Source organism: Limulus polyphemus, unplaced genomic scaffold, assembly GCF_000517525.1.
Source record: "Limulus polyphemus unplaced genomic scaffold, Limulus_polyphemus-2.1.2 Scaffold4927, whole genome shotgun sequence".
Taxonomy (NCBI): domain Eukaryota; kingdom Metazoa; phylum Arthropoda; class Merostomata; order Xiphosura; family Limulidae; genus Limulus; species Limulus polyphemus.
Genome location: NW_013670537.1, coordinates 62,282 through 74,992, shown reverse-complemented (window position 1 = coordinate 74,992; position 12,711 = coordinate 62,282). Strand labels below are relative to the sequence as shown.

Sequence of the window (12,711 nt, the reverse complement as noted above, 5' to 3'; positions counted from 1 at the left end):
AAAACCTTGTCGACACGTTGTTCATTTGCTGTTATGTTAAACTTATATTAAAGTTTTTCTTCATTACCCATTCAAGCCGTCTCCAACCATTATTATTTTTTGTATGTTCATTTCAAATGGCCTGCTATACAGGGTAATTCATAACGCTCGTTTCCGAGTCTTTGTCTTGGTTTAACAAGACATTATTGGAGCTGCATATGTTTCTTGCTTCTAATACGAAGCGGAATAAATGAATATTCAGGAATCTAACAACTATTTTAAGAACTATTTTAGTGGTTTTGTTTGCCAAGAAATAGGAATCTATATCTACCTATACACTAACATACAAATCCGTTGATATGGAAATAATAAACCTAAGTTTGAAACTACCGCTGAGCCATTAGGGAACAATATGACGATAGTGTTCCGATCAATATATTATATCAATGCACATCATACGTGAATTTGTTGGTTTATCATTGAATTTCTCACACAGCCTTAGAGCTAGTACGAACAAACTGGGCAGGCAGACTTGTACTACCTCGGGTGTGTTCTTTTCTATATGCCTTAGCTCCAAACGATAAAGGGTGTACAATAAGTGGGGAAGGACTCCCAGAAACAGTGGGTGTCTAGGAGTAGGTTCTTGTTGTCGCTGAATTAGTATCTTCCATCAAATGGCGTGTTTCTGACATCCCTTAGGATCTCGGGAAACCAGTGGTCATACCCTCACTCACACTACTAGTGGGTAAAGAGTAGCTGAAGACATGACAGTGGGTGGTGTTGACTACTTGTACTCTCTCTAGTATGTCTCTTTAAAAATACAAGACAGTTAGCGTAGATATGTCTCTCAAGTAGTTTTGCACGAAATTAAAAAAGAAACTGTGAATCATTAGTGGGGAAACGTGCTTTGTACTATGTGTAAAATGATAATAACAAACACATATACATCTCTGAATAGTTCGATAATTTTCATGAACAATAAGCCAATGAATAATAATAACATTGTTTTGTTTAAAGTGTTTTATTATATATTAATCACAACAGAATTTTAAAGGATGCTTAATACAAATTGCAAGTAATTTTCTTTAATGAACTAATAAACTGTTTTTATTGTTACTCCTTTAGTTTTAGTTAAATTATCATTAAAGTAGCAATGCACTTTATAATTTACTTGGAGTGATTTAAGTTCGTTATATTTTGCTTTAGCTACTGAAGATGGAATCTGTAGAATTCCAAGACGATTATCTGTGTCTCTTTCGATATAAATAATGTGGTTCGACATAAGTGTCATAATCTTTTTACTGTCAAAGTTCGTTTCCCAATGAATATACTTATAAGTAATAATTGTAAATTACTAAGGTCACAGTTTGATATGGTTATATTTTATTTTTTAGATTGTTTCATGATTAAACTCCCAAGAGTTTTGTACTTGGATGTTAACGAGGAGTATGAAACAATATCACTTTCAGTATTTGGGGAAAATGTACCGAATTTATCTATATTTACTTGTGATTTTGTCCCGAAATTTAATGCATCAAGCAAGGTAAGGTGTGATTTATAAAACCAACTGAAGCTTGTATCAGTTTTGAAGATTTTAAATTACCAATTATAATTCCGTATTGTAACCCATGAAAAATGTTCTAAATAATTGTTTAGAAAATATTAGATCTCTATAGACTAATAAAAACTTGTTAAATGCTTTATAAGGAAACAAATTAATAACCATTATTATTCTTATTTATTATTATTATTATTATTATAGCAAAATCACACTGAAAAATTACTATTATTATAAATGTGATTTTAACCATTTTTTTTAGATTTTTGTGTATTGAAGGGATTCGTACTTTTACTTGGAAGTTATTTTAAATAGTTTGGTTTTCGACTAAACGACGCCTAATATTCTAAAAATTTCTCATAACTACTTTTATTTACAGTTCTATCATTTCGAGAGGTTGCTTGACGTACTTTAATTATCTTTCTTATTTTTACACAATTTTGACCTATTTTATTGTTTTAATATGATTCTTAAAATTCTAAATATTAACAGGATTTCTATTACTTTTCCCGGGGGTAAAAATACTGCAACATATTTATAGTGAATCTGTTTTCCCTAACACTAGTGTTAAACTATAATTAACACTTGCAAGGTTCTAAGCCCAAGAACAGTAAGAAATATATTTCGTTTTGTTAATAAAACTCTGAAAACATATAAAGTGCAGAATCCACAATAACTGTGTCATACATATATATATATATATATGTGTATATAAAAGATTAAAAGCAGAAATAGAAAAAATCCACGTAGAGATCACAAAGGGCGTAATCGTTGGAAGAATTATATACATGACAATATGAGTGCGAGGCAATCCGTAGAACGTTACATAAGTTTTGTTAGTACTGTATTGTATGTAGTATTTGAAAAGCTGTATGTTTCACGTGTACTTTAACGTAGGAAAGTCTTTATTTCTGTTATATATATATACTTATGTTTTTACTTTTTGTGAATATTTCAGATCAAAACACCAAAACTGGAAAAATATCACTCACCACAACTATTAAGTTACAAAGATAGTCGCTCAGTTATTTTAACATGGAAAATGGAATCTGACTGCACTCTGGGATTGTACTCACTTCGATGTGTTGTACAGATTAATAATACCACACATACAGTTGAATCGGAACAAGACGGCTCAATATTTATACTCAATTCGAACACTCAGAGAATAGTGAATGGTGAACCAACAACAATACGACTTGGAAGTCAACAAAAGGTAAGTCATTAGAAATTCAGTACTTTCTGTATTAAGTAAGCCATTCACAAGGACATACACAATAAGTATAACTGGGTATTTATTTACGATCAGAGTAAGCTACTTACTTAAAGGCAAACTAAAAATGAACCTAGTAATGAGAATAGCTAATTAAATATACTTTTCTTATGTTTTTACTTTTAAAGATTAGAATATATTATTCCGTCATATAGCCGTAGACTCAATAATATCTCAATAGTTTCGGTTAAATTAGAAATATTTCGGTTATTCCTAAATACATGCAGAGCAATATCTATAATAAAAGTATAATAATAGAAATTCAAATTAAATATATTAAACTAATGTTTATGAAGACATAAGCTAATAAATAAGATATTAAATTAATATCTGAATTGTCTAATAAATAGCTAGAAAATTGGGTGTGCAATTAAGATATAGCAATGTTAAATTGATACAAAGAAATCAGTAGGATACTTTAACTTACTTTGACAAACCTCTGTCACTTAAAACAGATGAAGTGGGAATAGGAAGTAATAATTAAATCTCTTGTACAAGCCGAAAAGTAAACACAATAAGCCTCAAAAAGTTCACTAGTCATAATAAGACATAGAAACCCAAGTTAGAATAAACGTAAATATGGAAAATAAGGTAATTATAAAAAAACTAATGTTATTTGACTAATAACGTAACATCATACCATATAAGGAATTGTTATATATATGTAGCGTTAACTGTATTTAAAATAGAGTTTAAACTAAAGATAAGTAAAACTAATAGCGGTCACTACACAGAATTGGATCACTCATGCTAGAGACAAACAGTTACTCCCTTAAAGATAAACCCACTGAAAACCTTCACAAATAGGGAGTTGTCAAAAGTAGCTCATTTTTACTCTTACCTTACACATATTCATTCGCAATTAATTGCACAGTAACTTCTTCATAGTGAATAATGAACAGAACAGAAAGCAAATATTTAATTATTCTACCTTATTGTGAAAACCTTAAAGTATGTCTCCTATGTATACAGTTTACATCCATACAACATTATGTAGTGTTTGCGTGAATAGCTCTACAAAAACAAACAGAAAAAATAGAAAAGAAGGTTACTGGTAACGTTTACAAATGATTTAACCCAGTGTGAGGTAGCTCCGTTAGTAATTGTATAGTTTATTAATATTCATATAGCAATGTTGATTTGTGTTGATTCTGTATTCCAACAATGTGAACATGTTTGAATATTTTGTTAAAAGCACAAAAATTAAGTGATTTTTGTTTTTACTGTGTCATTGAAGTCCCAAAATATACTGATATATAGTGCTTTATGTAAAATTATATCTTAAAAAAATAGGATATTCTTTTCTGACCGTAACTTTCGTCTTTATTTTATTGTTTTCCTTTGAATATGAAAATAAGAACATTTAAATGCTTTATTTTCATCATTTGTTTACAGATTGAACTGAAGCTGAAGGGTTTTCCGCCCATGAAATATGAGTTATCTTGTTGGGGATTTAGTGGGAATAGGATATCTCGGTTTCCAACAAGGAGAATCGCTGATGATGTTATTCAATGTGATATATCTCAAGTAAATATTTGTGAATTTAACATGACCGTGCAAACAAGCAAGAAATTTGATCAAAGGTAATGTTTATTAAAATAATTGTTAAAAACTATGAGTTATACGTTAATTCTAGCAAATATAAACAATATACGTTTGCATTTATCACATACTACAATCGAGTACATACTGAAAGATTATCATTCTTAGCTTCAAATGTGTTACGCACATGCAAAAGTCTACATTTCACGGGTCCCAATGTTTAACAGGAAATTCCAAGCTTATGTAACATAATAAATTGTCTGTGACATATTGTTGCAGATAGAGTTTTACAAGAATGACCTTCATTGTTTATGGACATTATTATTGTACTGATACAATGGTGTAATCGATAAACAGGCAAACGACAGTTTGAGGTCTGTCAAAAGTGACGAAAATCATGTTTTATTGCAGATTTTTTCCTAATATTTTTCTAATTTCTTCGCCATATAATACGAATCACAAGTGTATAAAAACATCATTTCATAGACAAATATGTGAAAGATCACCGTTTTATTTCGGTCCACGATATAACTGATATAAAATAAGATAAATAGTAAGTTTAAAACAGTTTTAATTTAAAGAACATATGAATGAATTCATTCAGTCTTGTTTTATTTTACAATATACTGTTATTCTGTTCTTCCTGGTGACAAATTCAAACAAGTGTGAAGTTAAAACTAGGATTACTAATAAAATCAGTAAAAGACAAACTCAAATTTACTTTAATAATACTACATACCGTGAATTCATGTATTATTATACATTTATGGTAGTTCTCTATGATTCAGTTTGATTACAAATACGATCAGCAGCATAATTAAAATACTTTTCAATGATAATTTTAGTGCTTTTATCAGGCAAGAGCTTTTGTAGTTAGAGATGTTATTGAAGTTCATGCTGATAAGCTACTTTGTTAAGATCCATAAGCATGAATTAATAGAACATCCCATTATTTTGATATGAAAAATACATAGCATTAAATACATGTTGACCACTATAGCTCTATGACTTCATAGATGTGTCTTGATTAATTTGGAAGGTAATGGATAGGAATAAATATATATCTAAGTATGAAAGGAACTTGACTTAAACCTTAAACAGGAGATGAGAAGCTATTATGAGTAATTGCAGAATAAAAGCGCTATAGTTAAATAAATGAAGAACTGAGATAATTGTTCGACGTAAATAAAATTACGATACGAATTCTAATATAATTTAATATTCAATTTTGTTGACTTAATTTACTAACTGCTAAATATTTTAATAATGAGCTCCTCCAAAAATAAAACTATATAGAATTTATCAAACATGTGTCAAGAAAAACTTCATATAATACTTGACATGGTTTTTAGGACAATAAAATCATTGTACATACTTTGGTATTTTCAAAAATATCTATATGTTTCAAATTGTCATTGACAAACTCTGTAGCTTCATATTCATATTAAAAAATCTAATAACTATTTAATATTATACATACATAATAATATATATGTATATGTGTTCAGTTGATAGAGTACGTTATATCAAAATCATTTTATACATGCAAATCTGCCAATATAAAGTCACAATGGAATGTAATACATTCTGAAATTGTTTTTTCTTAACATAAATAATGTGATTGTACAGAAAATTGATCGCTTTTTGGAAAAGTGACAAAAGGCACATGTAGGCAAGTTGTTTCCACGACCTATCATTTAAATTGTCGGATTATTTATTACAGGAGTTTTTATATATATTGGTCTTTTCTTGCCACTCTTTAATGAAGGAATAAATGCTATAATAATTATCATATCTGTAATTTTTAAATAGTCTAAATTCGTAGAATACTAGCTCTACCTTTCTGTTACTTTGGAAAAGTTTGGTAAAGAATACCGAGTAAGTGATTTGGCATGTTAATATTTAAACACAGTATATTTTCACTTTTATGCGGGTAGACGTCTCTTTTACTAAGATACATTTTAGTACTCTCACACTGTCGTTTGTATCGTAGTTTTTGTTTTGTCTATATTTACGTCGACTTTTGTTTAGGCATAGACAGACATATTAAATGACAAAACTCAGTCAAGGTAAGAAGATATGTTTCATATCTCTCTCTTTTGAATATTGTAATTAATATAGCTTTTACTTTTAATTTGTCTGTCTATTTACATAAACAAATATATGTGCCAAAATAAGCCACAAATACGATGTATGAGAAGGAAATGTAGTTGTTTTATGTTCTACATACATAACACATACATAAATATGTTTAAACAATTCCTCATTAAACAAATGAAAACTAAATACAAATATTGAAATAAGATGTAAACAAAGGTAAAATAAAACAATTATTATTCGCTTCCTTTATTTTTAGAAAATATTTTGTATGTTTATCAAAAAAATAAGATTTTATAACTATATTATCCTTATTAGCTGAGGTTGGCTCAGAAAGGATATAAGGGATAAAGTAAAGAAAAGCATCATAAATCTAAGAAATTTAAATTGACTTGTATGACGGAAGATTTAGAAGATTATAGAAGATCAAGAGATTTGGTAAAACAGGAAATTAGGACATTAGAAAGGATGTACGAAACATGGTTGGCTGAAAATGTAAAATTAACAGTAAGGATTTCTTTAAATACACTATGGTTAAACAAAATGTTACCATGGGAATATGTTTTTTTAAGGATGATATAGTAAGTTTCGTATCTGATGATTCTGAGATGAGTGAATTACTAAATTCTGCTTTTTCTTCAGTTTTTATTAATGAAGATTTAAGCAACATTACTCATTTTAAACAGTTGAAAGATGGAAACAAGATCGAACAAGATGATCACATTAATTCTGAGCTTGGTAAGAAAAAAAATGGGAAGGTTAAACAATGATAAGGCTTTTGGGCTAGATAATATTTCCTGATGAATTTTGAAGAAGGTTGAGGATGGGATATGTGAGCCACTTTCTACTATTTTTTTTGCACTTGAATTTTTTTTAAGTCCTTGAATAGTATGTAGGTGTTAGAGGATGGGAAGTAGGATAATGCTACTCCTCTTTTCAAGTGAGATGACAAAAAATTGCCCCATTAATTATAGACCCATTAGTCTTACATCAGTTGTGGGAAAAGGTTTGGAAAGTCTGATAAAAAATACTTTGCAAAGTAATTTAACAAAGTTTCGAATTTTATTGGATAGTCAACAGGGGTTCACTAAAGGAACATTTTGCCTTTCAAATATTTTGACATTTTTTGAAAAGGTTACTGCTTATGTAGACGAGGGTAAGGTTGTAGATTTGGTGTATCTGGAATTTCGGAAAGCATTTGAAAAGATGCCGCATAAAAAGACTTGTAAAAAATTATCTCTATAGGTGTGGGGGATAAGTTAGTTAATTGGATAGAAGAGTGGCTGGATGGAAGAAAGCAGAGAGTTGTTATAAATGGAGTTCAATCAAACTGGATTAATGTCACAAGTGGGGTATTTCAGGGTTCAGTCTTTGTTCTTTTTTATTTACATCAATGACATAGATGGAGGAATGGCCAATAAATTACTTACATTTGCTGATAATATTAAGGTCTTGGGTGTTGCTGGCCGTAAAGAACATGCTGCTACTTTACAAAAGGATTTAGATCATTTAGGGAGTTGGGCAAATAAATGATAGATGGATTTTAATTATAATACATGCAAGATAAAAAGAAATACTTTTTTGAATATTAACTTACTTTTTTTCGACATATTTTGAAACTGAGAATAAATTTTGTGATGAATTAAAATTATATAAGAAATTATTTCTTGTAGGTTTGGTCCTGAAGTCCAGAAACAAATAAAAATGGTGTCTTATCTGCCTGCAGTACTTTCAGCGTATTTAACTACGGACCTTTTGGAAATTCATATAAATTTCAATACAAGCATGGTACTTACAACCAATAACTGTTCTCTTATCTTTGATGCATCTACCATACAACTGTACGGATTAAATGGTAAGGATAGCAATTTATTATGTATTTATTTTTATAAATTATGTTTATAATAACCTTTATTTTTTACGATACCTCCACTTTCATAGTATGTTTGTCTTTTTGCTAATACATTATTTCAGGAAAAGTAAAATAATCAGATAAATTAAAGTACAAGAGTTTGTAAAGTGGAATATTTACCTAACTTAATAGTCAAGAAAACGGATATTTACTGTATTTCATTCACGTTTAATTGAATTATAATTGTGTATGTTTTTAGAATACTATATCTTTATATCTTATATAAGCAGTTTTGCTAAGTTGAAAGTATGTTCTGTAATATGCATCCATTTTTGACGTTAGTCCAATACTTAAACAACTTAATTCCTTAGCGAGTTATGTATCGTTTGTTTGTAATTAAGCACAAAGCTACACAAAGGGCTATCTGTGCTCTGCCCACCACGGTATCGAAACCCGGATTATAGCGTTGTAAGTCCGCAGACATACCGCTGTGCCACTGGGGGGAAAGAGTTATGTATCATCAATAAGTATAATACGTATTAAAGGTAATATTATTTAAAGACAGAACTGACTATTTTTATGCTAAAATGTCAAAATTCATTAGTCCTTTGCTATATTTCAATGTAAGTTTTTTTTTATTTTATGATTCAAATGTGAAACAAATATTACACTAATCTTATGGACATTCTAATTTGTCAGCCAATGGAAATGTAACATACCAAATAGCTCAAACCCAGTTCAATAAGCGTCCTGTTGTGTCACTTGATACATAACTCAAGTATTTATTATATGTGATATTGCCATGGATATCTGAGCTCAGTCGCGGAGAAGACACAAAGATAGAGAATAGTTTTTAAAGGACTGGTGCCTGACAGATTTAAGGATGAAATACAATACAAATTCTATCATGACAGATTTATCTTTTAGGGAAAGTAGGTGCACAGCAATATGTAGTTTGTTTGGGAATGAACATTGATAAGTATCTCAAACTAACTGGTGATGAAACTTTTATCGGCTGAGTAATAAAATATCAGATTGAAGAACTGTATTCCATGATTCCATTTGGGAGAAATATCCGTCTAAGGTCTTAAGGTCTGTGTAATATAATTGGGGGTTTTCTTGTTAAAACGTCATTCTCCTGATTGTCCGACAGAGTTCTGCCTAGAACTCTTTGTTTGTAAAATACTATTATAGTGAAGAAAAGCAATGTTATACTTTGGTGAGCGATGTTTGTTTGTCTGTCTTGGAGTCGGACATATCAGAAACAAAGAATTAATGTTAACTGTACCTCTCTTCTTCCATGGGCTCTTTTAGCAAATGGGTACAATAATGTGGTCATCATAATTTGATATGACATATATATATATATAGAAAAAACGACGAGTACATATTCCAGAGGCGAAGTTACAACATGCACAGTCCGTTACCACTTGTCAGTTATAATTGGTTGGTTGGGTCTACTAATAGGTAGCTACATTTCATTTGTCTCTTATTTTAAAGGAATATTTTTAAAATAGACATAGCTGAATATAACCACATGACGTGGATGTTGCGGATAAAATATTATTAGCGCTTTTTAAAGCTAACATTTGCTTATTCTCATTCAAATCATAAAGCTAATTTTGTTGTTACATAATGCTTGCTAGAATTGACGAAACAATTTAATTCATTCCCATAAATTGTAGAGTCTGAAGATTTGATGCAAAAGAGACTAATTTGGAAAAAAGATTGAAATTTTACGATGCTTTGGATTTTTAACAGTTCCCTAAAGGATGTCTGGGACCTCCGAATTTGACATATACTACTTAAAGCAGACGATATATGTGAAATATCTGTCTGAGAATGGACATGGACTACATGACATGTGGATACTGATTGAAATGAGTGATTTTCTGTGGAAAATATCCTGTCCCATCATATTATAAATAAGATTTACTTTCTCTGAACTCAACATCAGAGACAGGGTAAATCACCTATGCCAGTATGGCATTGCAGACCTAAGAGTATTGTAATTCTGTGCACACACTGCATCATTATTGTGGTTCCTTGGACTCAAACTGATCAAGGAAAACATATTCACAATTCGTATTACTTTCTTGAAATGTGCAATATCCTGCGAAAATTATCACTAACACTGCTAATGAATCAGAAAATGGTGACTGAACATCAGTGTTTACTGTATGTTATTGATAAGACTTAAATGTATTTTATGTTTAATTTTGTGCTTTTGAAAATTTCTTGGATGACGTGAACAAAATACATAAAATTATGAAATTAGAAGAGTGACTAGAATTCTAATCTTGTAGACCTAATCTATTTTCACCTGCTAACTTCTGTTCCAGAAAAGAACCATATTCGAAATGCCCAGCAACCTTTACAAATGAGTAGTCTTTTTAGCCATTTGTCCTTAGCATTATTCCATTAATTTTTTGTAATATATTTGTGCTAATCTAAGAACATGTGTGGTTTTAAGTTAATAATTGATTTAAGCTTGGAGTATTTGCCAAGAAATTATATGTAATATTGATTATTATATAACGAAAAACAAATTTGATGTAATGATATGATACTCATTTTGACCATTGATTTAAGTTCATGACATATTTTATCCTAAATTTTCAACAAACATTTGATTAGTGTTTAATTCTAGGAAGATGGGGCTCATTTACATAGCTTTTACAGTTAAAATGCTAGTGTGGGTTTTTCCATAAAAATAAATCAGAATGATTATATACGATATATATATTGTAAAATGTAGATGATAAAACGATAGGTATCAAAGTGGTCAAGCATGTATTATTAAGTTAAAATAAGCTGGTACAGCTCTGTATTAACTGAAATTCGAACTGTTTCTATAAATTTCTTTTTAAGTTGCATTCTTCGAATTAAAAGGTAAATAACAATTAAAACAATAATCTACGGTTTTGAAATGAAATTAGTTGGTATTTTAACACTGTTTGTCCAGTATTTACTTCTTTACTTATTTGTGTAGTAACCTAAAAACTAGTCTTTTTTTTTTTTAGCGTGGGACATTAAAACGAACTCTTGGATGCTCTCAAGAGATGCGAGGTGGCAGCAAGATATAATATCTCTTGAATGTCATATTCACAGAATATAATAGAATACACAACAGTTTAGAAAAGAGAACTTTTCAATTTTATGACCTTAAAAGGCTAGAAAAAGAAAAACCAATAACTTAACTTGGACTTTAATTTCCTCCTAACAGTCTCACATTCTAAATAAGATAATAAAAGGAAAATATTTATTTTTGGGATGTTTGACCTTCGACCCCCAAATAATTCGTATAAATGCTCAAATCAAAAAAATGAAAAACATTCTGAGCATATTGGAAAAAGGTACAACCCTACCGATTTTCAAGTCAATCTGTAGAAAAATGAAGGAATGGGTAACGATTGTAAAGCGTTTGGAAGAAGAAGAAGAAGAAACTACAGAAAAGAAACAGGGCGTTTCTCTGCAGAGTGTATTTTGTGTATTAAACAAATAGGGTTGGGGGTAAAAAATTCATTGCTGCTCTCTCCATAGAAGTTAATTGTTTTTCTCTCAATGCAGAAAATATGTTTGATTTCTCTCTATACATATTTATCATGAGAAAATATGTTTTCTGTTGTACTGACAACACCATTTAATATATATCTGTACTAAATAAAGACTTGGGTTTATTAGTACAATTATGTCATTTTGTCAGATTCCGTTTGCAGCTATTATGAAACACGTCTTACCATTATGTTGTCACCTCGGGTTCAGCTCTCGACAGTTATGAATTTTACATTTGCTCCAGATAATGAAATACGTTCTTTGTGTAGCCATCTTACACTGGATGATTTTGTTAAAGGAAGTATAACAGTCCCACTTATACAAGAGGTAAGCCATTTAATTTTATATATGTTTCAATTCTATTCTAGGATTTTTATTCCTATTCCAACGATTTTTTCTTTCTGATTGTTTGTTTGTTTGTAATTAAGCACAACGCTATACAATGGACTATCTGTGCTCTGCCCACCACGGGTATCGAAACCCGGATTCTAGCGTTATAAGTCCGCAGACATACCGCTGTGCAACTGGGGGGCTTCTTTCTTACTAAAACCATTATTTTGACAATATTAAGGGTTATTTATATACACTGATAAACCTAATCAGTATGTTTTACATCGGAAGAATCCCACTTCTACAGTTTATCAATTTAGTGTATAAAACCATCCGTTACTCAATGGGTATAAAATAGTTTCACAACAGAACATTTGTCATACATTACCAGCGTGGTTAAAAGTTTAAAAATTCTTCACTATGTAGAACACATATGTGTAACACCATCCGTTACTCAATGGGTATAAAATAGTTTCACAACAGAACATGTGTCATACATTACCAGCGTGGTTAATAGTTTAAAAA

At 30.1% G+C, this 12,711-nt stretch overlaps 1 protein-coding gene across 1 annotated transcript in view; it reads left to right on the top strand.

Annotated features, from left to right (window-relative positions):
• Window positions 1-1,373: 1,373 nt before the first annotated feature.
• LOC111088984 overlaps window positions 1,374-12,711 on the top strand; it is a gene marked incomplete at its 5' end in the record, with an annotated part of 27,169 nt that continues 15,831 nt past the window's right edge. The window contains 4 exons of the mRNA XM_022400486.1: window positions 1,374-1,522; window positions 2,496-2,753; window positions 4,206-4,393; window positions 8,123-8,304. Of these exons, the coding sequence (XP_022256194.1) occupies window positions 1,374-1,522; window positions 2,496-2,753; window positions 4,206-4,393; window positions 8,123-8,304 (777 nt within the window). The remainder of the gene's footprint in view (window positions 1,523-2,495; window positions 2,754-4,205; window positions 4,394-8,122; window positions 8,305-12,711) is intronic.